At 53.9% G+C, this 27698-nt stretch overlaps 2 protein-coding genes across 5 annotated transcripts in view; one reads left to right on the top strand and one right to left on the bottom strand.

Moving 5' to 3' along the window:
- Nucleotides 1-1446, top strand: part of PSAP (prosaposin) — a 30187-nt gene extending 28741 nt beyond the window's left edge. Inside the window, exon 14 of the mRNA XM_008517720.2 lies at nucleotides 327-1446. Within this exon, the coding sequence (XP_008515942.1) occupies nucleotides 327-362 (36 nt within the window). The 3' untranslated portion in view covers nucleotides 363-1446. The remainder of the gene's footprint in view (nucleotides 1-326) is intronic.
- Nucleotides 1447-1823: 377 nt separating this feature from the next.
- The window catches only part of LOC103549411 (cadherin-23), a 77416-nt gene continuing 51541 nt past the window's right edge, over nucleotides 1824-27698 (bottom strand). Inside the window, exons 12-37 of one of the 4 annotated variants that reach the window (XM_070565295.1) lie at nucleotides 26370-26472; nucleotides 24897-25022; nucleotides 23929-24132; nucleotides 22063-22521; nucleotides 18273-18389; nucleotides 16879-17103; nucleotides 16131-16300; nucleotides 15770-15907; nucleotides 14645-14764; nucleotides 12861-13038; nucleotides 12504-12715; nucleotides 10336-10527; nucleotides 10070-10183; nucleotides 9241-9370; nucleotides 8887-9138; nucleotides 8646-8807; nucleotides 6746-7002; nucleotides 6274-6371; nucleotides 5733-5853; nucleotides 5571-5650; nucleotides 5395-5435; nucleotides 5161-5221; nucleotides 4541-4670; nucleotides 4216-4338; nucleotides 3694-3798; nucleotides 1874-2831 (exon numbers count right to left, since the gene is read on the bottom strand). In XM_070565295.1, the coding sequence (XP_070421396.1) occupies nucleotides 2505-2831; nucleotides 3694-3798; nucleotides 4216-4338; nucleotides 4541-4670; nucleotides 5161-5221; nucleotides 5395-5435; nucleotides 5571-5650; nucleotides 5733-5853; nucleotides 6274-6371; nucleotides 6746-7002; nucleotides 8646-8807; nucleotides 8887-9138; nucleotides 9241-9370; nucleotides 10070-10183; nucleotides 10336-10527; nucleotides 12504-12715; nucleotides 12861-13038; nucleotides 14645-14764; nucleotides 15770-15907; nucleotides 16131-16300; nucleotides 16879-17103; nucleotides 18273-18389; nucleotides 22063-22521; nucleotides 23929-24132; nucleotides 24897-25022; nucleotides 26370-26472 (4245 nt within the window). In that variant the 3' untranslated portion in view covers nucleotides 1874-2504. Of the gene's footprint in view, nucleotides 2832-3693; nucleotides 3799-4215; nucleotides 4339-4540; nucleotides 4671-5160; nucleotides 5222-5394; nucleotides 5436-5570; nucleotides 5651-5732; nucleotides 5854-6273; nucleotides 6372-6745; nucleotides 7003-8645; nucleotides 8808-8886; nucleotides 9139-9240; nucleotides 9371-10069; nucleotides 10184-10335; nucleotides 10528-12503; nucleotides 12716-12860; nucleotides 13039-14644; nucleotides 14765-15769; nucleotides 15908-16130; nucleotides 16301-16878; nucleotides 17104-18272; nucleotides 18390-19653; nucleotides 19793-22062; nucleotides 22522-23928; nucleotides 24133-24896; nucleotides 25023-26369; nucleotides 26473-27698 lie in introns of those variants that run through there. The other 3 variants (XR_011524123.1, XM_070565269.1, XM_070565284.1) reach the window with 3 other exon arrangements.

Genomic DNA, 27698 nt, shown 5'->3' with positions numbered 1-27698 from the left:
CTGTACAGCTTACCAGCTGCATGCTGGCCCCAGGCGTGTAACGGGGTAAAGAGTCCTGGGCCCCACCTGCGTGGGTGCTCATTTGCAGAACACAGGAGTGCTTGCCTCTGCTGCTCAGGACTCCTGCCTTGTGACGCCCCAGAATGATGGTCACATACTCCCTGGTTTTAAAAGAGGTACTGTCCTGGGTCTTCAGCGATTGCTGCCATCCCTCCTATGTAAGACAAGATAACAGGTCCCCGTTTTGGGTGATGTCTCATGCACTATTGGGCCAGGAATGGAGTTTGTCATCTGAAGACTAAACCCAGTTTCTTCTCTCCTGTCAGGCTGTCGAGCATTGCAAACGTCACGTGTGGAACTAGAAGGAATGTTCCATCTTGGAGAAACTGCAGCATCTTTTCCTACTTGTGTGTCTGGGGGAACGAACACAGCTCTGTTGACTTTGTTATAAAAATAGGACCCCCTTTCCCTCACTCCATTTATCATCTCCCTTATTGTAGCATTGCTGTCAGCGCAGGAGGCACCCAGGCCTGCCGCTGACATAGCTGCCTCAGTGTCCCTTTTCTCTGCTAGACAGATGATGACATACTGTGTACTGGAGGTCTGTCAGTCTGCTCTTGCATGGTGGTTACCTGGAGGAGGAGAGGGGGCTCTGGCTGCTGGCATGAGCCAGAGCTGCTTGACAGAGGCCGTCCATCCTCTTGGCTGGGGCCTTGTTCGGAGGCCTCCACCTACCCTAAGGAGGGCCCTCTCCTTCCTGGGCCTGTTGGCTGCTGTACAAAGAAGCAAAACAAAGGCTGTTTTATATGAAAGATTAGATGCTCCGAACATTCAGGATTTTTAAGCAGCATAGTTCTCACTGCAGTAGAGGTTTTGGAAGCAGCTACTCAGGAGACCTGGGTGGGGCTGGGGTTCGCTGTCCCTGGGTCAGCCTTTGATTCCGCTTTCCTGTGTCTTTCCTGCTGCCTCCTCATTGGGGTTGTGTGGGTGTGGGGAGGAGGGGGCAGTCCGCCTGACTGTAACCTGCTGGCGCTCTGTGGAGGTCCTGTGGGCCTGGCTTGTGTGTGAGCGTTTGGGACAGTGCTGACCACCTCATGCTTGCTCTTGTGTCCACCTGGCTGCTGAGGCCCTTCTGTGTCTCTGCGCTGCTGCCCACCATTGCTCTGGGCAGTCAGTCCCCTCCCCTCTGACCCTCGTTTCGTAGATGTTCTTTTTGACCTTCAGTAAATGTGGATGACACGTCATGAGCCCCTGGCTACCGGGTGGTGGGCCTGCTCTCTGGGGACCGTGGCTGCCGCTCTGCTGCTTCTCCTGTTTGGCTCCATCTTCTGTTCCACTTCTGGTTGCCAGGAAACAACGAGATGCAGTTGCTGTAAGACTTAATGATTTTTTTGTTTGTTTTGCACTAAAGGTTCTGTGATTTAACAATAAAATCTGTCAGCCAGACCTGGGCCTGAGTGTTTCTGTGCCACCTCAGCCAGAAGAGTTTGGATTTGGATTAGCTCTGAGGCCGTGGGCCCGTAAGTGCCCAGCATTCCTATGGCCCCCCTTGGCCAGACAAAGAAAGTGAAGTGGGTAAAGAAAATCCCACCTGGTGGTTCTCCCTGAGAGACCCAGGGCCAGCAGTGGGTCAGGGGAGCACCGGAAGGCTGGGCCCAGATCTACCCTGCCTTTCACCCTCCCGCGGCCGGGCCAGCCACATGGGTAGTTTACCAGAGTTGGAGCATATTGCTGGTTCCTGTGAGTTGCTTTTCTTTTTAAAATTCAGACCCTTACAGAAACGTTCAGTGAGTACCAGTTAAACAAAACCAAGGGGAAAAAAATTGAGGGAATAACTTAGTTTAAAAAAAGGAATACACACGAACACGTGACATTCAAAACCCAAGGGAACATCAGTCATTTCTCTTTATGAGCTGGGCACATTTGGGAAGCCAGTGATCTGCAAAGAACTCAGTTCGCTGACATTGATCTTGTCCATGTGAGGAGGCAGGGATCACTTACTGTCCCCACCTGGGTGTCCAGCCAGGGATGTGGCAGAAACGCACTGGGACTTGAACTGAAGTTGAGGAGTCGAGCCCAGCACCCCCTCCCCGCTGCTGGGCTGCTGCGCTGTGTGGGGGACGGGATGGGACGACAGTGTACGGGGGCGGGGAGGGGAAGAGGGTCTCCTTGGCTTCTTCCAGCTCAGCCTGGGCTGAGTTCGTCCTCAGACTCCTGGGCCCTCAGTGACCCCCCTTACCTTGTCCTTAGACACTTAACATTTTTGTTTGGTTTTCTTAAAAAAATAACAAAATTTTATGAAGGTAGAGAGCAGATGCTGAATGAGCGTTGGGCAAAAGTGGAAACTGAGCAGCTGATGCAGGCCGCTGCTGCCGGGCCAACCCAAGGTCGGACACCCAGGGCTGGCCTGGGGAGGGGCCCACACCCTCGGTCCTGCCCTGCCTTTGCCCTGGGGGCCGGGAACAGGCCCTGCTCACATCAGCAAGGCCCCCCCCCCCATCTCATCATAACTCAGTGATCTCCAGGGGACTCTCCATGATGACATCGCGAAGCTTGTGCAGGGGTGTGGATTTGGCGGACTCTGTGCGGGCGTTGCGCTCGAAGGCGCTGGCCTCAGCGGCCGTCAGGGTCTCCAGCGAGCGACCCAGGCCCTTCTGGTCATCCTCGGGCAGGCTGTTGAGGTCAGTGGCCAGCAGCGTGCCCGTGCTGCCATGCACCATGTGGATCCCATCCGGCCCCTTGAGCTCTGTCGGTGGCTTGTGGCAGAAGCGCAGGCTGCCCTGGCCAGGGCTGCACTCTCCTGGCTCCTCCTCCAGCTCAGTCGGGATCAGCTGCAAGAGGCCATGACCCCCAGTGGCTCAGAGATGTCCCCCCCACATGCTAAAGGCCATGCTCAAGGGGTGTGCAGATGGTCGCCCCAGGGTCACGCCTGCTGTGCACCTCTTTCCTCCCTACTGCATACAGGGAACCCTAGGCTTGCCCCACAGCAGACCTGTCCATCCTCTTGACAGTGTTTCTCAAACTGGGTGCTAAGGGAAACAAGATACTTAAGGTGCTAAAGATGTGTTCTCTGGAGTATAGGCTTCCTATGAGAATCTTTTTCTCTATTTGATCTATAAAGAGCCTGTGATGTAATTGAGTACCTGGGTTTGTTGCCAAGTTGGCCTCAATCTGGGTCAACTCTAATTGTGGCCAGGTAGAACGTGTCCCCAGGTGATGTTGGAGGAGATTAATGGGGTGTAGCGGAGACTTACAAATGGAGCTTTTGTCCTGTGTGGAACTATTCAGCTTAGCCTATTCTAGTTGGGATTGTTGGCCCAGCTGGAAATCTGGGTTTTTAGATAAAGTCACTTTTTAAAGTGTTGGCATAATCACTGCAGGTAAACAAACATATGTACACCTATTTGGCTCTACAGCCAGTTTCTTAAAGTGACATTACCCCTCAGAGATACCCTTTTGGGCTTCCTCAAGTCTGAGAAACACTGCCTTGGTGCCCACCCCATCCCTGAGAAAGCCCACTGCGGAGCCTGCTGCCTGACTTCCTGGATGCCCACCTGTTGCTGTCTTTGGCCCTGGCTGTTGAGCTCCAGAGACTGAGAGGGATAAGGGCAGCAGGAGAGTGAGAGAGAGAGAGAGAGAGACAGCACCCCCAGGGCTGGGGCACGGCACACAGCTCCCGGCCCGCCCAGCTACCTCGGAGATGGAGGAGTGGCAGGAGGCAGCTTTTTGCACCATCCGTTGTGCAAAGAGCTTTTTGAGCCGCAGGTAATCCTCCAGGACCACCTTCAGCAGCGAGCCCTGGGGGAGGGAGAGGGTTAACCCCCCACCAAGGCCCTCCCCTGCTTGCCCCACCCCTCACTAACTTGGATGGGATGGGAATGATGGAAGGTGACTCTGGGAGTCTAGGATGCCCAGGTGTCTGATCCTAGGGTGGAGGATCAGGACCAGAACCTAGTGACAGCGGCCAGCCAGAACCCATGTGAGCTCATGCTGGAGCCCTGGCCTCGAGGCCACTGCAGGCTGAAGCAGCTCCTCAGCCTGGGGCCCTGGCCCCTCTTTCTGCCCTGGTGTTCTTGCCCCAGTGGAGGGCAGGTTTAACTGAGCCTAGAGGTTGAGAAAACTGTTGTCCAGGATCCTCCCCAACCCTTAGATCCCCTGGAGTGGGTCCAGGCTCAGCCAGCGGTCTGGGTGCAGGCGCCCCTATGGAGGGCTCACCTTGATGGGCCCCTCTCGAATGATCTGGCCCAGCTTGGCAATGTTGTCATACTCCTGGATGGCTGCCCGCAGGTACCGGTCGTCGTCAGGCTTGACTGCTGCTGGTTCACGCCCAAAAGTTCCCTAGGGAGAGGGGACATTAGCTGGAACAGAGGTAGCATGCACACATGCGTGCATGCACACGCGCGCACGCGCACACACACACAGTAGTGGACCACCTCCCAAAGAACCCAGCTCCTTGGCCAGGGGTGGTGAAGACCTACCCTGCCTCCATCCCGTTCCTCGTGATTGCCCACCCCTGCCTCTGGCCCTGGCCCGTGCTCACGTGGGTGCGGGTGGGGCTGTTCCACAGGTCGGCGATCTCACTCAGGTTCTCCGGCAGGTCGTCCTCGTGCTCGGCCTGGGCGGCCAGCTCCAGGTTTCGGCAGAAAGGATCCAGCCACACGGGATTGGCCCTGCAGGTGGGGAGCAGGGTGGGGTGAGGAGGGAGACTTCAGTGGACTGAGCCCTTGCAGCCTCACCCCTAACCCCTGCCCATTTCCTTGGCCTTTCACGGTAGTGCCTTTCATGGGACTGGGGGTTCTGGGCCATGAGAAGCAGGCCCCTTGCCCGTGGTACCTGTGTCCTCCCCCCTAGGATCCCGCTAGAACCACGACAGGACATGTCAGTCTCACTCAGCTTTGGTGCAGAGGCCTCACTCGGTACCTGGTGACCAAAGTCTGTGCCCCCCTGGAACTTGGGGACCCTTCACAGCTGGGGAGCCCAGCTCAATGACACAGTTTCTGAAGGTGGAGATGGGTGGCTGGCCACCAGGGGGCGCCCAGGCCCCAGGTTTCAGCCACTCTGTTCTTTCATTGCTCGGGAGACAGCAGGGATTTCATCCCAGCTGGGTCCTCGGCAGGCCCCACCAAAGCGCACCAGGCAGGGCTTGGCTACCCTACTCACCCGTCAAAAGAATACTTGTTGGTGTTGGGCATGTCCATGATGTCAATGAAGCCACGATTCCCTGCAGGGAGAAGGGTTGGGGTATGGAGGGGAGGGGTACACCCTGCTGGGGCTGGGGGAGCCTGGGCCCAACCCAGGGCCTGAGCCAGCCTTATGAGGCCTGGGCAGTCACTCTAGGCCCCCAGGGGCTCCTCCTGCCCTCTCTCCTCCCCACCCATCACAGCCCTCACTCACCCGCCGAGCCAGCCACAATGGCTTTGAGCTTCCTCTTGTGTCTGGAGAGAAACAGAAAGGACCTGGTAAGGGAAGCTGGGGCTGGGCTGGCATCTCAGGGCCCAGTGGCCCTCCTGCCTGTGTCTGTAGGAGCAGGCCAGTCAGCTAATGTCAGGGCAGGGGGTAGTGTCACTCACATGGTCCTGTAGTACCAGTTCATGAGGATGAAGAGCATGGCAGCCAGGAACAGGAGAATGGCCAGGACAATGATCGCCATCTGGGGGAAACGGCCAGGCATGAGTGGGCGAGAGCACCCGTGGCAGTGTGGGGGCTGTGGGCGTGGGTGCCACCAGCTGTACCTGCAGGGCAGACATGTCGTCGGGCAGCCGGACAGAGATGGCAGGCTGCACATCCAGGACGTTGTAGTTCCGGAACAGATTCCGCAGCTGTTCCTTGTTCTCGTCAATCATCTGGATCACCCTGGGCGAAGGGCAGGGGCCTCAGCTGCCCTCCTCGGCCATGCCCCGAGAGCTTGCCACACTCAGGCCAGTCTGCCCAGCTCCTACTTTGGACCCCCAAAGTCCACCCCCCACAAGCCTTGCAAGGTTAAAGTCCATGCGGCTCAGTAGCTTTGTATCTTACAGGGCTACCCTCCCTTCGTACAGGACCCGTTTGATCTCACAATCAGTGTAATCTCTCATTTTACGATGGGGAGAGTAAGGCAGACGGGTGGAGCTCTGCTCATACTTCCAAACTGTTCTCTCTACTAGCCCTGCCCACCTCAGGGGGAGAGCCCCACACCTCAGGCCTGAAGGTGTTGTCTGTGCCCCCTTTGGTGGGTCCCCTCCCCACTCCAGGGCAGGGAGGCAGACTCGCAGTCTGAGCACAGACCCTACCCACCGGTCCACATCCAGGATGCGGTTGGTCTCACGGTTCACCACGTGGATGAGCAGCTCTGTCTGTGCGAAGTTCACTCGACCCTTCTTGTCCACGTGGAACTAGGCAAGAAGGGGCATCATGGGGTGTGACAGGAGCAAAGGATGCCATGGGATGGGCAGGGCTCTTCTGGGAGCCCCTGCTGCCCTGCTCTACAATAACTATCACTAGTGAATGCTCACTGAGGACTGAGCACGATGCCAATCGCTTCACAACACTGGGCCCGGCACCGTTCTTTGCTCCATTTTACATATGAGGAAACTGGGGGCCAGAGACCTGGAAGGACTTTCCCAAGGCCACACAGCTAGGAAATGATTGCCGGGGCACATACCCCCTTTCATGCCCCTGACGTCTCTACAATGTCCTGTCCCTCCTTGTGGCCTGGTCCCCCTTCTCCCTCCACTGCCCCTAGCCCCAACTGGCTTCCATGGGGCACCTGCATGTCATCTGTGTTGACAATGGCACCAGTGATGTTGGAGAGCAGGCGGATAAATTCCTCCTCAAAGTCACGCACACGGTCGGGGATCTCATTAATGACGATCTTGACACGCTGGTCATCCCTCAGGATGTAGATGCCGATGACAGCCGTGTCATTATGGCCTGCCAGGTCCCGGGCCACAATGTCCACCACAAAGTAGCCAGGGCTGTAGGCCATGAAGAGGTCGAAGGTGCGCAGGATGCCATCCATGCTCCCTGCAGGAAGAGCCCACAGGCTGGTGCAGCTCAGGGGCCACCCACCACCCCCAAATCCCCCGGAAGGGGCAAGAGCCAGGGGCAGGTGGATTCGTGGAGGGGAGGCAGCATGGGCCTGCAGCAACTCGGGACACAGATGCCTACAGAGCCCAGCAAAGCAAAGATGACAGAGGAGTGGGAATAAGTGACGTGAATGTCCATCTGAAGGGGCAGCAGCGCAGGCTTCAGCTTGGCTGATTATTGTCATGGGAGAGTGCAGCCCGTGCTGCCAGAACCTGCACCTTTTCTAGAGATTTCTAGTGAAATCTCCTGATCTATAACTATTGACCCACGTTTTAATTTAAACACTGCATATTAAACAAAACACAACTATGGGCTGCTCTGGTCCAAGGATGACGAGTATGGGACTCTGCTGTCCCATGTTGGGATACTACGGGACACTTCTGAGCCCCCTGAGTGTCTGTATGTCTCTCTTTCACACACACGTACTTCAGAATTTCACAATCATAGTAGAGAGATGACCAGAGGAGGTACAGCACAGTCTTCTCTTAGAAGACAGTAGACCTGGGTTCAAAATCTGCCACTTTCTAGCTGTGTGACCTTTAGTAAGCTACAAAGCCTCTCTGTGCTTTAGTTTCTTACAATAAGAGCAATGGGAGCTCAGAGGTCAAAGCGATGGTGTCTGGTTGTATGACTGGAAGAGGTAGCGTATGAACTAGATTTTGAAGGATGGTTGAGAAGGAGCATATCTGAAGGCAGAGGTGAAGGGCAAGATGGTGTCCCAGGAAGTGAAGACAAAGGGATCAAAGGCCCAGGGGAGGATGGTGCAGAGCAGGCTGAAGGAATGGTGAGTAGTTCAGCTTGGCTGGGCACAGGGCCCTTAAGGATAGTAGGGGACTGTGGAACCAGAAAGAGGGATTAGGAGGAAGACCTGGCGAACCTTGAGCGCCAGGCCAAGGAGTCTGGATTGGCTCCTGTAGACATGGAGGAGTGTAGAAGGGACTGGGGCTGGAAGTAAGGTAACAGGATACCCACCGGGACACTTTCTAGAACCTGACCCAGAGAGGTGCAGTCATTTACACAGGCAAATGCACACTTGTACTTACAAGTGTGCTTTTTGAATTCTGGTTCCCCAGTGCCCAGCACAATGCCTGAACCAGGGGAGGATGAGGTGCACAAATGGAAAGATAGGTGGATCGATGGGAAGGAGAATGGGAAGATGGACGGATGGACAGATGGGTAGATGTGTGGATGGATGGATGGATGAATGAATGAGAGGAAGGATGGACGGATGGATGGATAGATGCATGCATGCATAGGTGAATGGGTAGACGGATGGATGAATGGGTGGGTAGATGCATGGATAAATAATGGATGGATGAAGAGACGGGAAGAAGGAAGAAAGAAAAGAAGGAAGTGGATGGGTAGATGGAGAGATGAAGAGGTGGACGAATGATTGCTGGCTGGTCAGCTAGATAAATGATGGATGGATGGGTGGATGAATGGAAGGACTGACATGCGGGCTGGCTGGCCAGCCATACTCTGTGGTGTCCACACAGACCCCATCTCCTCCTGACTACAGTCCATGCAGTGACAGAGGGAGGTCTTGGCTGGAGGCCACTCATCTGTGACCAGGCCCCTACCCATGGTGAAAACCTGGCCCATGTCCTCAGAGTCGTTGGCAAGGGCCCGGAAGTAGTGGATGGCCAGGATGCTGTAGAAGACCAGGCTGTTGTTGCCAATGTCTGCATCCAGGGCCAGGACCTGGATCAACTCCGAGCCCACCTTTGCATCAGTGGCCACTCCTGCAGGAATGGGAAAGCAGGTCTAAGTGGTAGGGCAGGGGCCACCCCACACCCTGCGCCCAGGCTCCAGTCCCTGCACCTGCAGTGTACTCAGCCTTGGTGAAGCGTGGCGGCTGGTCATTGATGTCCTCTAGTACAACGCGCACCTCCTGCAGGGTGAGGTCAGTGACCAGGTCGAGGGCTGGAGAGGGCCCACGGGGAGGTGTCCAGCTGCTATTGCTTGAAGCCTTGACGATGAAGGAGAAGACGGCTTCACGCTCCCTGTCCAGGTCCCGCAGCACAAGCAGACGCCCATCGGGATGCAGATGGAAGTTCTTCTCTTCGTTGCCGGCTGAAGGTGGGACCGTGGCACAGGGTGAGAGGGCAGGCCAGAGCACATTTAGGTCATCTCCAGCCCCAGGGTAGGTAGGACACCAGCCCCATTAGGCCCCACCTGCGATGAAGTAGTACACGATGGCATTGGGGCCTTCATCTGCGTCCACGGCGCCTGTCACGTTGCCCACGAGGGTGCCATGTGGGGAGTGCTCAGGCACTGTCAACAGCTGGTACTGGGGGCTGCCTTTCTGCAAGGGGGGAGGAGGATGTCTTCAGGGGAGGCCAAGGGGAGGCCAAGGGAAGGCCCTTCCAGCTTCTGCCAGAAGGCTCTAGGCAGTACTTTTATGGGTGCTGAGGGAGTTTATTGTTCATGCCTTGTGGGGTGAGCAGAACTGCTGTAACCTCAAGGGAGCCAGGGCAGAGCCTGGGAGATGCTAGCTGTGCCCTCAGAGAGTGTTGCCCACTGACACCCTCCCTGGGGGCTGGGCTGGGCTTGGCATGTTCTCTGAAGTATCCAGCACCTGAATGGATGTTTGGATTAGGGCTGACGCTCTCTCATATGCACGTACATGTGCACACACACTCACACTCACAGTCTCCAGGGAGCATCACGTCCCACGTGCACACAGAAGGAAAAAACACCCAGTCAGAGAGTCTGAGTCCACATGCCGAGCTCAGCCCCAGCTCAAAAAAGCAGCACTTCCTGGGGGCAGTGTGAGCACTTGGGAGAAGCTCAGCTCCAGGAGCCAGGCATTTTTGTCTGCCGAGTAATGCACTGAAATAGTAGCTGCTCAACAAATATTTGTGCTGTGAAGTGTATGCAGGTTTCTGTGTGCAACCACGTGTGTACATGGCAAAGGGTGCACAGGGGAACCTGTGCACGTGTGTGCTTGCAGGCAGAGAGTCCCTGTGTGGGCATGACTGGCGCAAGGGATGGGTGAGCTCACCGGAGGCTTCACGAAGAGGGGTTCATTGTCGTCGATGTCCTCCAGGGCCACCTGCAGTGGCTGCATCGTCTCGTATGGCACCGGCTGGCCCAGGTCACTGGCCACCAGGATAAGCTGAAGGCAGGAGTGCAATCAAAGGACGAGACTGAGGGCCCCAGGTCACCACTTTCGTAAACATTCTAGGTGGGCAGGCAGGTGGTGGCCCGACGCCCAGGGGAAAGCCCCTCCCTCGGCCCCGCTCCTCGCGCCGGGCCCCGCCCCCTTACGCTGTACACCGCCTGCTTCTCGCGGTCCAGGCGCTGCGCGGTCTGGATGAGGCCGCTAATTGGGTCGATGGTGAAGTACTCCCAGTCCCGGTTGCCCGCCGTCTTCAGAAAGCTGTAGCGCACGGCCCCGTTGAGGCCCTCGTCCTTGTCTGTGGCGTAGACTTCGTACACATTGGAGCGCAGCGGGATCTCCTGGGGGGGTGGGGGCGGGGGTGGGAAATGGCAAGAAGGCTCATGGAGCATCTGAGAGAATCCCAGCTCCCAGGCCGGGATGGAGTTGTTGTCCTTTCTCCTTCGTAGAAGAATGTCCTTGCCGCCTTCCAGCATCCTTAGGAAATGCCTGCCTACTTGGCGGGACTCTGCTGGAGTCTGAGTATCTGCTAGAACATCCCCTCACCCCACCACCAGCCAAAGCCGCCGCCTACTGATGGTCCAGCCTGGGGTGCACCACGCTCCAAGCTCTCTCGGGGTGATCGCCCCTCCCGCCGATCCCATTGCATGCTGAGGTTTAGAAGAGAGAAGGGAGATCCAAAAACTGAGGCCACATACACCCTCTGTTGCCAGGTCTGTCTTGCTGTCTGCTACCCTAATCACAGGAGCTCTGGGTATCCCAAAGTACCACCATCCACCCCATGGGGTACCTGAAAGTGGGGGAGGCAGGTGGGGTGACATGGTGGATAAAGACTGAACACCTGGGTTCTACTCTGTTACTAATTCACAGTGTGACCTGGACAAGTCATTTCACCTCTCTAAGCCTCAGTCTCCTAAATCCCTTGAGTTAAGCAGATTTGAGTTGAGTAGATATCAAAAACTCTAACTGACTCATCCATTGACCCATGATAAGGCCGCCCAGGACACAAGAAAAAGAGCAAGTTTCTCTGCTTTTAGTTGAAAAATTATCAGCTCAGCATGGTTTCACTGTTTATCTTATTGATCATGACAATCAGAAACTCCAAATGGCAGTTATATCTAATTAATAGAAAGTGAGATGACAAATAGATAATTACTTAGCAAATGCTGGTTGTTTGGGAGATACGGAGCCCTTGAAGGGGAAAACTCAGTAAGTGGGGCCTTTGGCGTGGAAAACAACTAGATTATTATTAAATTATATGCTGCCGCATTCCACAGAAAAGATTTGAGGCAGCTTACAAGAATGTATAAATTATAATGAGTGAACAAGTTAAAAAAAATGAGGGTAAATAATAAAAATGGTTGGCAAGAAGATGGACACTTAAGAGGTGGGAGGCAAGGTGTGTGTGCTAAGTCTCTGCAGGATCATTCAAAGTGAGCTGACCCCTCTTGAGCTCCCTAGTGGGCAAAGCAAAGAGGACCACCAATCACTGGAATAGACACAGGTAAAAACAAACCACAAGGGAAAGGTGCAGTGTTTCCTAGAGCGCAGCCATGGGAGAAATTTCTCCCACGGGACCTCAAAGAGGAGAGAGAGTGACAACAAGGACTTAACGCTGATATTCTGAGCTGCGGAGATACGCTGAAGTTTGGGGAGCAAAGAACAAGTGGGAGACACCCCTACTGTACCACCAAGGAGCATTTGGGGCCTGGGTGCTGAGAGGAATGAGGGAGAGGAGACAAAGGCACTCTTTCCTATCTTTACAAGGCACTTTAGGGCAAGGAATGAAAGAAGAATTGGAGAGATTCCAGAGCTCAGCCACTTCCCCTGGTTTCTTATTTTGATGCATGCACATACTCAGCTCCCAGGCTGTCTCCACACTGGTATCAGCAGGAACGACAGACAGAAGGGGCGTGTGTGTTTATTTTGAGACAGGTCTGGGGGAAGCGGGTTTCTGGGGAGACTGTCCTTGGCAGACATCTAGGAGCAAGAGATGGGGCATCTATTATTATTAGTCCCGTTTTGCAGATGAAAAAGCAGACTCAGAGAAGTCACTTGCTCAAAGTTATTGGGCTGGTAAGTGATAGAGTTAGGCTTGAATCCAAGACCTTTTGCTGGCACAGCCCAAATTACTAACCACTGTTCAGTACTACCTTGTGTGGCACTGAGCAAGTCTGACCCCTACTCTGGCCTCAGTTTCTCCACCTTCACAATGGGGGCCCTTTCACTCTCCCAGGCGTGACTGCAGGATGAAGAAGTGGGCTGGCTATTGGAAGGGGGATGTTGGTGGGCAGGAGGCCCCAGGGGACAGCAGTACCTCTCTGATGTGGAGGATGGTGCCGTTGGGTGGGCGCACGAAGATGGGGCGGTTGTCATTGACGTCGATGACCTCCACCAGGAGCATAGTGGTGCCCCAGAGTGGGGGCTGCCCACCATCCGTGGCCACCACGGTCAGGTTGAACCTTTCGTAGGACTGCAGTGGCCGCTTTGTGGTCACCAGGCCTGAGTCTATGTCCACGTAGAAGGCCTCTGGCAGGTGGGGAAGGAAAGCAGGGCATGGCTCCGGCTGAGACATCCTTCCCATCCCTCCTCCCCCTCCTGGCCTGGGGCTGCGGGCATGGCAGTCTGTCCCTCCCACGCCCAAGGCTTCATGGGTGGGGAGCAGGCTACGTACCCACTCCAGGGCCCTCCAGTGAGTAGGCCAACTCCCCATTGGAGCCCTCATCCTGGTCTGTGGCCATCATGGTGATGACTGAGGTACCTGCTGGCTCATTCTCATACACGCTAGTGCTGAACTGGGGTTTGGAGAACTGTGGCCGGCAGTCATTGATGTCCAGTACCTGGATCACCACCTGGAGGGGAGGTTGAGGTCAAAGGTCAGGAGCATACTCCGGGCTACTTCAAGCGACCAGGTCACAAAGGAATAAGCCAGAGTGGATAGTGCCCACTGTTGGAGTCTGACCTCAAACGATTTATTTAATTCCCTGAGCCTCAGTTTCCTGAACTGTACACTGGGGACAACAGTATCTTCTCTCTCCAGGCTTGTGAGGCTTACCTGCGGAGGTGTATGCTAGAGTGGGGTGGTGCATGCTAGAGTGGGATGGTGCATGCTGGAGCGGGATGGTGCATGCTAGATTGGGATGGTGTATACTAGAGTGGGATGGTACATGTGCAGTGCCTGGCCCAAGGAAATGCTCAGCAACTAGTACTGCGGGTCACAGGTCATCTGTGTCCTGGTCCTGAAGCAGGGACCTCCTACTCTGTGTCCTTTGCTCCTTCCCACAGTGGCCCTAAACATCTGACTCTAATCGCTGCACCTTAATGCTGGACTGTGATTCCTCCACTCCCAAAGGCCCCCTCTTGACTGGGATTTGTGGATGGTCTGGCAATTAGCTCTCTCGGCTGACCCGACAGCCCAGGGCAGGTCCTACAGACACACGAGGCCAGGAAGCCTTTTTTCCCTGGCTGCTGTGGCCCTGCCTGCCTGCACCCTCATCAGAGCCCTTCACAGCAGCAATCTTAAGAATGCTTTTCAGTGCACAAAGCACATTCCAACCCCCCACCTTCCTGACTCACCGCCGCCCTAGGAAGGAGAGGTCATCATTACTCCTCTGCCCCCTACCCCCGGCAGACTTGACACCTGAGGCTCAGAGAGGTTACATGACAAATGCGGTGTGCTCAGCTCATGGAACCTCCGTCTTCTGACTCCAAATACTGTGCTTTTCCCAACACAGCACATGTCTGTGTGACAGGGACAGGAGTCAGATATGTGTGAGTGCTCCCACCCCCTCCCCCTCCCTCCTAAAGAGAAGTTGTCTTTGCCCACCCAGACTCTCACCTCTCTGCCCTTTGGGAGAGTTTATTTGGATGGTTAGGTTATTGAGAGAAGTAGAAGAATTGGCAGAAAGACAGGGCTGGAGAAGGCAGAAAGAAGGGGGAAGAAAGAAAGAGCAAGTAAAGCCTCAAGGTGTGGGACCAGATAGAAATGAAGATAGAGCTTAGAAGGTGGATGCTGGCCTCAGAGCAACTGGGTGGATGCTAGCACTGGAATGGGAATGGGGTTGTGAATTTGAACCCTCACTAACGTTCTTTAAGAGACATAAATAAAAAATTGCTTTATCATTACGTTTGGCTGCTGGACTGTGTTTCTTTCACGGGGACACCATGGAGACACTGGGCAGTGGGGAGCCCCAGGCTTTATCTGCGTTACTCCCAGGTATGTTTAGCTGCCTTAGCAGGGGTTTCACACAAGAGATTTCTCCTAGAGAGTCCCTATCCTCTTAAGCCGCAACCATTGGGACCCATTCAGCCAAGCCTTCCCTTCTCCTTCCTGCCACCATGTCTCTGAGGGGATTGGGTGGCTCTGATCCCCTTCTGAGCAGTCATTCTCTAAAGGCTCCACTTGCTGCCTCCACAGCCCAGTCCCCAGTGTCCCTGGCCCAGGCTGGTGCCCCTCACCTGCACCGAATTTTCTCGTCGGTTGCTGGCTGCATCCCCAGGGTTGTCTTTGGCCAAGGCAGTCAGGATATAGTGGTCCTTCTTCTCCCGGTCCAGAGAGGACAGCACATAGATGTCACCCTAGTCGGGGGAGGGTGGTGTCAGGGCCTTCATCAATTCAACAGGTGTTTATTGAGCATCTACTACATGCAAGACAGTGTTCTGGGCTCAGGAGACACAGCACTGAACAGAAGGGACAACAGCTCCTGCCCCACGGAGCTCTCATTCTAGTGGCTCTTCTTGCCCTCACTACCCCAGTCCACCTGGAGATCGATGAACAGTCAGGCTGGACCTGACCAGGTATATATACAGTAGTACTCTATAAATATTCGCTGTTCACAGTGCCAGGCCAGCAGCATATCTGACTGTTCATACCAAGCAGGAGGACAGAACCCTGCTGCAAGGGCAGGGTGCAGGGGAATGTGGGCAGGCAGAGGCAGGGGGAAGGAAAGTCCAGTTCCAGTCCAGCAACTGGGGAAGGTCCCACCTGGCTAGCCACTCGCAGGCCACAGGGCTCTCTCTCTCTCTGTACTGAAAGCAGCAGCTCTGAACCAATTTGCAGACATTTGAAATCATCACCCATCTTTCCTCTTGAGTCTGCTCTCCCGCAAGTCTGAGACTCATGGGAGCTTGGGGGATGCAGTGTAGGGGCTGCTTCCCTCTCCCAGCACCGAGTAAAGGGCCATGTATACAGTAGGTGCTCAAACACTGTGCTCACTTTCTGCAGAGCTTCCTATGCCTCTCTTTTCACAGTTTCAAAAAGCAGTCACATGGACTTGAATCAAGTTTTCTAGTCTGGTGAGGACACATCTCAGAAATTTTTGTCCCACAAAGGGCTAGTACCAAAAGACTTTGGCCACTTCCTTCCATGTCTGCTGGGATAGAAAGGCCACAGTCTACAGGATGTCTGGGGCTCTGAGAACAGGGCTTGCTGACTTGGCTAAAAAGCCTCTGCGGCTACAGATGTCCAGGTGGCAAGACCCAGATGACCACAGGGGGAGGACTACAATATTTTTGGTGGCTTCTCAGCCTATGACCCTGGGCCCTTCCCACTCCCCAAACCCAGGCCCTCCATCACCCGCTTACCGTAACGGGGTTGATGGCAAACTTGCCCTCTCCATCCCCAAGGCTGTACTCAACGAGGGCAAAGTTGCCTGAGTCGGCATCAGTAGCAGTGACTGTCAGGATGACTGTGCCCACAGGCACGTCCTCAAAGACGGCCTCCTGGAGCCCGGCGGGCAGGGAGAGAAAGTGGACCCCAATCAGTCCTAGAGTCTACGCCCCCCCCCAGGAACTTACTGATGCTGAGGACCCAGGACATGAAGCTGCTCATGGGCTGGCCACTCCCATGGGGCTTAGAGGCTGGCAGAGTGGGAGCGGAGGATGCCCAAAGGCCCCAAGGAATGGGCACAGCTCCTGGACCCAACCTGTTGGCCTGGTCACCCACCTGGTAGGAGGGCTGATCAAAAATGGGGTTGTTGTCATTGATGTCCACAATCTCCAGGTAGACAGGGATCTCAGCTGCCCGGGGTGGGGACCCATTGTCTGAGGCCCTCACTGTAAAGTTGAGCCAGTGCACTTCCTCATAGTCCACCGTCCGGTTGGCAATGACCTTCCCTAAGACACAGAGACAACCACTGCCATTTTGGTCACTCCTCACTCATGGAAGCTCTCCAAAGTATGAAGAGAAGGATCTTGAGTTCTGAGGGCAGGTATGGTCCCTTGAAGAAGGAGGGTGGCCAGGCAGCACTGCCCAGTGGCAGGCCAGAGGGCTGAGAGCAACTGGCATCCAGCTGTTCTCCTTACTGGAGGGGTGAGAAAGCTTTTTGCAAGTCAAAGGGATGAACACCAACAAGCAGGACCTCCTCTGAGACTCTGCTCTCTTGGCCTTCTTGTTCCCTCGGTGATACTAATAGTGGGAGCCTGGGTGACGGAGATGGTGGAGTATCCCAAGTTTCCAGCAGACCTCAAAGGGGGCTTCCATCCCAACCTGGGACTAGGCACTCTGTCCCCTCCTCTGGTTTGGGCATCTGGGAGTGACTGGAATGTTGGCCATATTGGATCTGGCCCAGCCCCCTAAGGGGCCATGGTGGGGCCCCAACTGGAGGGTGAGAAGCAGGCCATGGTCCCTCTTGGAGGCCAAGTAGATACAGACACATGTTCCCCAACCCTCCTCTGGCAGATTTCCCACCTACCTGCTGAGGAGTCTTCCAGCTGGACGTAGCCTGGGGGCATCAGGTCCAGCAGCGTGTAGGTGATCAGCCCATTGAGGCCCTTGTCAGGGTCCACAGCTGCCACAGCGATGAGTGTGGTGCCCAGGGTGGCCCCCTCCAGGATCCGCTCTGTGTAGTAGGTGATCCCGAAGGGCTTGAACTGGGGTGTATTGTCATTGACGTCCAGGATGTTGACTGTCAGCTTGGCTGGGTTGGAGGCAGGGGTTGAGGGTGAAGTGAGAGGGCATCAGTGAGGCTGGCTAGGCCTTTTGAAGTCTCAGCCAAGCGCAGAGAGGATGGCAGCATCTCACAGGCCTCCTGGGACCCCCTGAAGCTTGACCCAACCCTTAGGCGGTGGCATGTGACCCTTTCCTCTGGTCTGGTCGCTCACTCTTCCGTAAGGGAAAAGGGCTTGGGTTCTACCAACTGGCTGGTAACCATTGTGGAGCCCCTGGCCCTTGCTGTGCCTCAGTTTCCTAACCTGTGCAATGGGATACCACTAAGATGATCTTTAAGACCCTTCCCATGATTCAGCCTTCTATCTCCTGTCTGAGCTGCTCTCTCTATATAACTAGCCTGGGCCCTTCACCCTCTGAGTGTGGAAAATTGAGGAGATGACCAGGTCTGCCCTTCCTTTCTGGAAACTTGGGCCTCTGGGCCATAAAGATAAGCAGCCAATATCTGCCAGGCCTATCTCCTCACTCTAGCAGCTGACCTTGCCTTGTGGCAGAGGCCACTTGAGGCCACCCCACCCCTACGTCCCCCTCCCTCCCTGCTCTGCTCACACAAAATCCACGCGTCTCGCAGCCCCCTCCCAGCTCACGCCTCAGGCTGCAGCAGGACAGCCTGCACTTGGCCTGCTAAGGCAGCATCCCTGCCCCTCTCTTCTCTGCCGTGGTGCTTGTGCCCCCAATGGAGTGTCCATGGCCTCAGGTCACCTTTCCTTGCTCTTTCCTTCCTCTGGGCTGACCCTGTGGCTTCCTAGCAGATTTGCGGTTCCTGTCTCACATCCCAGCCACACACTTGTTAGCGGTTCTGACAACAGGATTCTGACCTAAGTCTGTAAACCCATCTTTTTCTCAATCCCCCTCCAGCCTCTACCAAGCCTCCTTCCCACTTTGAGGCTTGGAGTTCAAGATCACACACAATTCTGGGCTCCTGGACACCGCCCCCACCCCACTGCTGAGCTCTGCCTAACAACCAGGACACACAGCCACCCTGAGTCTCATGGTAGCTGCCACCTTCCACGCCCCACTGTAGCCTGACTACTGGCAGCCTCTGCAGCTGGGTCCTGCTGCTCCCTCCCTGTCCCTGGCCAGCGCTCCCGCCCTGATGGGCTCTGAGGAACCAGTGGAGATGCCCCTGGGGAACCTTACCATTTGGCACACTGACAGAGCGCTCTGGTAGGTCACTTGCATTGTCAATCACCGAGAGAGTGACCTCATAGGTGGCAACCAGTTCCCGGTTCAGGGGGGACTTCACCATTACAGACCCTGTAGACCAGACCAGGTCAGGTTCAGCCTGAGGGGAACCCCCTAAAATCTGGGCCTCCCAGGGGTGCTCCTGGCCAACCCTCCCAATCCCTGCCGAGGGCAATGGTCCCCAATGGACCTTGTTGGTCTCATCTTTGGCTGGGATGAGACCACAGCCATCTGCAAGCTGGGGACACATCACTCTGCCCCTAACTCACTGTTTACTAGCTGGTGACCTTGGGTAAATTATTTAACCTTTCTGCACCTGTTTCCTCATTTGTAAAATGAGGCTAATTTCAGGATCTACCGCATAGGGCTATTTTGAGGATTCTAACAATTAAACGAGTTTACATTTATAAAGGGCTTAGAACTGTGCTCGGCACATAGAAAGTGCTATGTAAATCCTTGTTTAAAAAATGCTTGTATTCCGGGGCTGGCCCCGTGGCCGAGTGGTTAAGTTTGCGCGCTCCGCTGCAGGCGGCCCAGTGTTTCGTCGGTTCGAATCCTGGGCGCGGACATGGCACTGCTCGTCAGACCACGCTGAGGCAGCGTCCCACATGCCACAACTAGAGGAACCCACAATGAAGAATACACAACTATGTACCGGGGGGCTTTGGGGAGAAAAAGGAAAAATTAAAATCTTTAAAAAAAAAAAAAAAAAAATGCTTGTATTCCACAACAATGTGAGTATCCTGAACACTACTGAACTGCACACTGAAAAATGGCTAAGATGGTAAATTTTATGTTATGTGTATTTTATCACAATTTAAAAAACTCTTGTATTCTAATGAGGTCAAATATAAAGGAAGGTCAAGGCAGCTAAAAAGCCCTGAGGGGGTTCCCTGGAGGGGACAGTGGGTGGAACAGGCTGGACAGTTGGGCCTGCCCCTTGGTCTTGGGGCAGGACATGGGCTGACGGTAGGAAAGGAGCACCACACTATATCCGTGCTAGCAAGGAGTTGTCTCCTTCTCTCCTGCCCGCAGCCTCCCAGGGCCCCTGCCTGCCCTCAAACCACAGAAGAGCCCTCCAGAGCTGGGGCTTGGGCTGGACAGACCTTGTTTGGCCCATCTCAGGCCTGGCTCTGCTGTGAATTCTCTCCTTCCTGCCTGTTGGAGGGCCTGGCAGCTCCTCCTTCCATCAGCCTCATCCTAGAGTGAAACTTCCTTTCTCTTTTTCCAGTTCCCTCTCGGGCACTGGGGTCTCTGGGATTCCTTTCCCCATTGGCAAATCCCCCTGCTGGACATCTGTCCTCCTTGAGTGCCCAGCCGCGGGGTGGTCACTTACCCTGGGCCGCTGCCTCCTCCTCCTCCTCTTCCTACTCTCGCTCCCCGTCCCGAGGCTGGGGAGCGAGGATGGGGAGAGGGTGGCTGCATTCAGTCTGCAAAGGCTGGGCCGCGGCCTCGGCCCGGGCCCACAGGATGGGAAGGGTGGTGGTGGGTGCGGTGGATATGGAGGAAGGCAATGGGGTGAAGCAGAGAAGAGATGAGGTGGGAAGTGACAGAGAAACAGAGCTCAAACCTGTGGGCCTGCCAGCCATGAGGAAGAGAGAAGAGGGTTAACATCAGTTAGTCCAGGGTGCACAGGGGATGGAGCAGAGCAGGGCATGAGGGCGTTGGGACTCAGAGCTGACCAGGGCGGGAGGTTTGGGAGGGAGAGGGTGGAGGGGAAGAGGCAGAGGGAAAGAAAGCCAGGGGAGCAACGGGAGCCCAGTTGGAGAGGAGCGCTCAGAAAGCTGAGGCTCTGGCAAGAAGAAAGGGGAGGGAAGGTAAGGGAGGGAGCTGGGAAGAGGGGCAAAGAAGACACTGGAAAGAAAAATAGAGAGAAGAGAGTCAGTCGGAGGGAGGGAGAACAGAAGAGGAAAGTGGTTGAGACACCAGTATAGCTTAAAGTTGGGCAGGGGCGTGGAGTAGCTCCCCATGGTCCTGACCAACCAAAGCTGCGGGTATTTTGCTAACTTGGGACGTGGCTAACCTATCTAACTTCTCCTAGTGCTCACGGTTTTCCTGTCTTCTTTTTTCCTTTGGCCTCAGATGCACACTGAATGAGTCATATTCTTTGGTTCATTGCACACCATCATCATTGGCATCACTCTTGTTTTATGTATGTATCTATTCCCTTTTATTTCTATACTCCTCTCCCCTTGGGAAATCATTGTAATGTACTGAAGAGTGTTTTTTTTAAAGTGTTCCTGAAAATCATGTATTGTTTTGTGTATGTATTTTACATTTATGCAAATGGAGCTGTGGTATATATATCCCATCCTATTTCTAATTCTTTTCAGTAAGTATTCATTTTTAAGGTGCACTCATCTTGCTCTGTGTGAGTCTAATCTATTACTTCTAACTGTTGCCTGGTATCCCATGGTGTGCACCCACCCTTCATTATACTCTCCAATCTCCCAGGGAGAGATGCCCAGGTGGTCTCCAACTCCCACCACCAGTAACATTTTAGTAAACATCCTCAGATCGTCCCATTATCGACCTGAGAATTTCCTTGGGATATACACCCAGGAGCAGAATTGCTGGGTCATGGGGTATAAGTGTACTTTGTGCTAGATTGCTGTCCAGATGATGAAATCAGTTTAAACTCCTACAGTAGTGTATGAGAGTTCTGATGTCCCCACATTGTCACCAATAATATTGTCCAGCATCCTCATATCTGCTAATCATGTATGGAAAACTGATATCTCATTGCTGTTTTACTACTCATTTCTCTGAATAACAACAATTGTTAGCATTTTGTCACAGCCATGTTAGTTTTTTTGTCACTCCTCTGAGACTTCCAAGAATTATACCTGTAATGTCCCATGTCCCCTCCCTAACTCCCCAGACGAGCAAAAACACTAAACTTTTGGGAAAATGGTAAAGCCATCAAAATTATAAGTTGCATAGGGGTCAGCCCGGTGGTGCAGTGGTTAAGTTCACACGTTCTGCTTCAGCGGCCCAGGGTTCGCCAGTTCGGATCCCGGGTGTGGACATGGCACCGCTTGTCATTCCATGCTGTGGTAGGCGTCCCACATATAAAGCAGAGGAAGATGGGCACGGATGTTAGCTCAGGGCCAGCCCTCCTCAGCAAAAAGAGGAGGACTGGTGGTAGATGTTATCTCAGGGCTAATCTTCCTCAAAAAAATTATAAGTTGCATAAATTGTGAAAGCTAAGCCACAGTTCTCTTTGTTTTGTGATAGCGTAAGAAAATCATCAAGGGTATATATATATATATGTATATATACACACACATATATAACTTACAGATGATTTAAATGGCTAGTATACATATGAACAAAGTGTTCAACCACCCAGTTATTGAAGAAATGCATATTAAAACATGGTACCATTTTCCTATAAAATTGCGGACACAAAAACTTTATAATATTTAATGCTGGCAGGAGTGTGGTAAGACGGGCACTCTCATACAACACTGGTAGAGTGAGAGAATCTCAGAGAGAGAGCTGGTCAAGGGAGAAGGAGGAAGAGAAAGGAAAGAGGGAAGGAGCAAGGGGAGGGATGGAAAAGAGAAGGAAGAGTGTGGTGTCAACAGGGGAGAGAAGAGAGGCAGAAAGAGGAGCAGCTGAGGGAAAGGGAGGAACAGGGAGAGAGAGACTAGACGGAAGGGAGGGTAAGGAAGAAAGCAGAGCACAAGGAGCCTGGGCAGGGAGTCAGGAGGAAGACTGGGAGGGGAGCAGGCACTGGTACCTGTGTTGATATTCACGGCAAAGGCATCCTCCTGGTCAGGCACCAGGCGGTCAGTGTCATCTTTGGCCACAATGCCAATGATGTGGTACTCCAGCTTTGGGTCGAGGTCGCGGTCGATGGCAGTGACGTTGGCAATGACAGTGCCGGGCTCAACTGACTCCAGCACACTCACTGTCTGGATGGGATTGAGGAACTCGGGGCGGGAGTCATTGATGTCATCAATAAGGATAGTGATGATGGCTGTGCCCGAGAGAGGGACGGTGCCCCGGTCGGTGGCCACCACTGTCAGCCTGTAGGATTCCTGCTCCTCCCTGTCAATGGTGGCATTGCCGACGCGGATGACCCCAGTGACTGGGTGGATGAGGAAGCGGTCCTGAGCCCCAGCTTCTATTCGGTAGATCAGCTCCCCATTGAGACCACTGTCCTCGTCCGTGGCTGTGACCTGAAGGACTGAGAATCCTGTGGGAGTTGTAACAGGGAGTAGCTGAGCACAGTGGCTTGTTCAAAAAACAAGGTATATTTGTTGCTGGTTCACAGAGCCCTTTCTCACCACAACCTTGCCAGTCTCTAACTTTTACACATTTTTCATGTTTGCAATTTTGTAGGAAAATCATATCTCATTTTACTTTGAATTGTATGATTATTTGTGAGATTGAACAATTTTTAATAATTTAATGATTAGTTGTATCTTCTCTTCTGCAAATTGTTAGCTTTTGTCCTTTCCCTATTTTTCTGTCAATTTATATGAATTGTATAATTATGATAATGTGAAAAATATCTTTTTCTCAGTTTTTTGTTTGCCTTTTAATATTGCCTATAATTGTTTGATGTAAAGAAGTTTAAATTCATATGTACCAAAATTTAATATTTTTCCGTTTCTGAGTTGTTCTGTTTCTTATATGCTTAGAATCAATTTATCAGAAATCAGATAAATATTCACCTAAACTTTCTTCTTTTTCTTTAATGTTTTCTACTTTTTAATATTTTCTTTAGAATGTCTTTGGGTTTCCTTTTGGTGTCTGATATGGGGTGAGAATCTACACTAAATATGAATAGATGTTTGCACACTAAATAACTAGTTTTCACTATTGGCTCCATCACATCTGTAATTTACTGGTATCTGTTTCTGGGCTACTTCATCCCAGAGTCTTCTGCTCATATCATGTCGTTTTAAATTCTGTAGTTTTGTAATGTGTTATATTATCTGGGAAGGCAAATCTGGCTCTGTTATACTTATTTTTCAAAATATTCTTATTCTTCCAGATGACCTTTAGAATCAAATTTATCCCCCAAGTCATATTTGATTTTGATGGGAATCACATTAACCCTATTTTGACTTTTTTTTTAAGATTGGCACTTGAGCTAACATCTGTTGCCAATCTTTTTTTTTTCTTTCTCTCCAAAGCCCCCCAGTACATAGTTGTATATTCTGGCTGTAGGTCCTTCTGGCTCTGCTGTGTGGGACGCCACCTCAGCATGGCTTGATGAGCGGTGCTAGGTCTGCACCCAGGACCTGACTGGCGAAACCCTGGGCCCCAGAAGCAGAGCGCGTGAACTTAACCACTCAGCCATGGGGCCGGCTCCTCTATTTTGACTTTAAAAATGTCAGTCTTTCCATCCAGGCACATGGATGAAACATATCTTAATAATCTTGTTTTGCAGACAAGACAGTGTGGATCAGAGAAGGCAAGTGAGAGGGACCTGGGTCTCCTGACTCCCTCTCCAGTGCTCTTTCCACCTACCATGCTGCCCCTCCTTCTCCCCACTAGAGGTGAATTCTGCCTCCAACCTGTGAGGCTCCAATCCCCGTGGACCCCCAACCAGCTCCTGCATGGGGGCTGGGGCTGGGGCCTGTCCTCTGCTTACCAGGTGGGCAGTTCTCCAGCAGGTGGACCGTGAGGGTGGCAGGGCTAAAGGTGGGAAAGTTGTCATTGTCGTCCAGGATGGTGACAAGTAGGTCGGCTGTGCTGTTGAGCAGTCCGATGTCCTCAGCCAATAGTAGCAGCTCCAGGACAGGGGGTGAGAAGGCCTCCCGGTCAATGATGACACCTGACCTCACTGTCACCATGCCTGGCTCCCGGTGCCATCAGCCAGGTTGACACAAAGGAAAAGGGGTGCAGAGGGGAGACAGAGTGAGAGCCAACCGGGAGGGGACAGAGAAAGATAGGGGCACATCGGCAAAAGAGATGAAAGACGAGCAGAGAAAGCAACACAATGACTTTCTTCCCCAAAGGCTCATCAGCCAATGCTTAGGGAGGGCCCCGGGCCCCCAGAGCCAGTCTCCTGTGATTGTCCCCTCCCCAGGTGTCCTCTGCAGATCTCCAGAGTCCTGCCTGGGATGAGTGACCCAGGGTGGAGGATTGATCTGTTCCACTGAGAGAGGTATTAGCATATCCCTCCCTGTTGTCACTTGTCACCAAATTGGCCTCCTGTCCAGGACCAGACTGATGTCACATGGTCCCTGGGGAGCTTTGGGTCTGGTTTGAGGACAGACCTTTAGGTGCTTCTGGCTGAGTCAGGGCCTGAGCCTTTGGCCTGGGCATGGGGAGATGGAGGGAGCGGGTTGGGGGGCTCTATACCTAGGCTGAGAGTTTGTGCACCAACAGGTCCCTTGTATCAGCCCGAAGCCTCCTCCTGGGTCCTCCCCTCTCGCCCTTAGGTAGCCTAATCCAGCTACCTGGGGGCATGGTGGGATGTGAGGAATGGGGTCTCCATGGAGAACCCTGATCCAGCACTGACAAGGGACGCCCTAGATCTAGCAGTGGGTTCACTCCCATCCCAGCTGGAAGACTTGGAGCCAGGCTGGGAGTGCTGGGGTGGCACAGAGGCCTTACCGGTGCTGTTGTTAATGTCAAAGAGGCTGCTCTGGGAACCCAGCAGCTGGTAGGTCACCACAGCATAGACGTCCAGGTCTGCATCCAGTGCCAGGATAGGCCCATTGAGCACTGTGAGAGGCGTCCCTGGGCCAGGGGGAGAGGGGTCACTGCAGGGCCAACCTGGCCCCCCCACCCCCTCCCCCACCCGTTGCGGTGAGCCATGGTTGACGATGGATGAGAGGGAGGGAGGTGAGGTGGACGGGATGGGGAGGCCCTGGGCCGGGCTGCGGCAGCCTTGGCAGACTGACGCAGATGCCTGGGGAGCGGCCTCAAAGCCCTGCTGGGGAGAAAACACAACAGTGGTGAGCAAGCCCCTCTGGCCCGCCGGGAGCATGCCTGCATTCCCAGCAGCCTTTGAGGCTGGCCACTCCGCAGGAGGGTCTGGGGGCTCCCTGAGGTCACTTCCCTGTGTGTGGGCCCGGTCCAGGTATGCACACCCAGCTCAGTCTATCCACACGTGTGTACATGCATGCTCCATACAGATCTCTGACCGTACTTGACTAGGAATCCACACGTGTGCGAGACTCTGTGTTCATGTGGCCATGAGCACCCACACGAGAGCACTTGCAGGCCCGGGATTCCCTGGCTGTGTGCTCGTCTGCCTCTGCAGGTGGGCACATTTGCACCTGAAGTGCATCTGTAGGCACCCAGGTGCCTAGGTGTGTTCGTGCACACCTGTAAGCCCACACATATGTCTTGATATGGACACCTACTGGCACACGTGTGAGCATATACACAAGCAGGATTAAGAAACAAATTCATGTAGGAGGGACACACAGCCAGAGACAGAGTATCTTAGCTCATTGCTTTCTGACTTAGAATCCAAGCTTCTGGGCTGGGGAGGCTGGAGGAGGAGTGAGGGGACCTCCCTGGGGACATTAAAAAGGAGATTCTCTCCCTCTGAACGGAAGTGAGGATGGTCAGTGCACGTGTGTGGGAAAGGGTTATGCTGGTCTACCCAGGGCCCCCTGACCCCCCATCTCTGATTACAGATGCTCCCTGGGCTTCTGGAAGCCTCCGGATGCCCTCTGCTTTGGGGCGGAGGAGCAGGGAGGGGTGGGCTTACTCTCCTCCTGGGTAGTCCTCACACCCTAAACGCCCCTCTTCAGAGGGTGATGGGAATGCTCTCAGGCCATCTTGGGGACCAATGACCACAGCTGTCTCTTTCAACCAGACCTGTGGCCTCTTGGCTGGCCTTTAAGAGGCCTGGCAGCTCCAGGACCACCAGCCCCTCAGAGCTGTGCCCTTCTTCCCCTCTACCCTTCTGCACCCGCTGGGTCTGTGTTGGGTCTGTGTTCAGCCACGTGGTGAGGCTGCCTCCCCAGCCCGGCCTCAACGGGGCTCTTATCAAGCACAAGGGAGTCCTCAGGCATCTGGGGCCCAGGTGGTGCCTGGCAGCAGCAGGAGTTCCCAGGCGGGCCCAGCACCTACCAGCGGGAGAGTTCTCCATCACCTCTGCCTGGTAGGTGCTCTCAGTAAAGAGGGGCTGATTGTCATTCTCATCCACAAGAAAGATCAGCAGCAAGTCAAAATCCTGTGGGAGGCAAGGGGGAAGGGCAAGCTGTAGGCCATGTTCTAGCAAAGTGCTCCAGAGGGAGGAGGGCTGGAAGGTGAGGGCACAGGGTGGATGATTAAAAAGCCTGCAGCAGGGGTCCAGAGGCCTGAGTTCAAGGCCCTGCTGTGCTAGCAGCTCACTGGGTGGCCTTGGGAAAATCATTTCCCTTATCTGGGCCTCAGTTTTCTAATCTGGCAAATGGGGATCTTAACTTCTTCAGAGAGGTGTTGTGAAGTTCACAGGAGAATGGACGTAAACAGGATTTAATCAGGTGCCATCTTGTGGTCTGGAAGGACTGAAGGCAGGAAGAGTCCTGGCTTTCAGACTCTCCAGGCCTGCCTGATGCCCTGCTCAGAGACCATCCAGACTCTCACCCACTGCTGGGTGAGAATCACGCCTTTCAGAAACCACAGTCACAGCCCTTATCTCTCGAACCTCCCAGTGCCCTGGATGCTATCTGTACTGCAGAGGTGAGGAAACCAAGGCCCAGAGAGGGAGGTGACTATTCAAAGCCGCATGGCAAGGCAGCGGCAGAGCGGGGACCAACCTCCTCCCAGCCCTGATTTCCAACACTTGATGCTGCTGCTTCTCAGGATGACCCAGCCCCTCCTAAAGCACAGGCAGAGGAGTGGGAATGAGAGCAGCAGAGAAAAGAAGGAGGGAGGAAGTGAGAGAAGGAAGGAAACAGAGGAGCAAAGGACGAGACGTCAGAGGCTTGTGAGTACCTCCAACCTGACGCCTCCTCAGCCTGTACAGATGGGGGAACTGAGGCCCAGAAAGGGCAGTGTTTTGGACGAGCCATGCAGCCAGTCAGGAGCAGAGCTGAGAGGGGCCAGACCCCAGGACTCTTGGCCAGGGCTCTGCCACAGACCTCACAGGCTGGAAAGAGAGGGCTGACCTCTATCCACAAAAGGACTGTTTGCTTTGCAAACCTACTTCCTCTTGGTAAAGAGAGCCAGCTCCTTTGGCTTTTGAGGGAAAAGCCACCTGGAAAACGTAACTCTTTCAGAACCTAGAGGGTGTGTTTGTGCGTGCATGCAGGCCCATATGCACACATGACTGTGACGTGTGCCAAGTACCAGTGGTTTGGGGAGAAAAGATGACAGCTGGCTTTTATTGAGTGTTTGCCGTGTGCCAGGCACTGTGCTGAGGACGTCACAGATATTGGCTCCTTCATTCCTTTCCACAGTTTTGGGATGGGTGTG

Source organism: Equus przewalskii, chromosome 1 (genome assembly GCF_037783145.1).
Source record: "Equus przewalskii isolate Varuska chromosome 1, EquPr2, whole genome shotgun sequence".
NCBI lineage: Eukaryota > Metazoa > Chordata > Mammalia > Perissodactyla > Equidae > Equus > Equus przewalskii.
The sequence above is the reverse complement of the archived record's forward strand: the minus strand, read 5'-3'. Positions and strand labels throughout refer to the sequence as shown.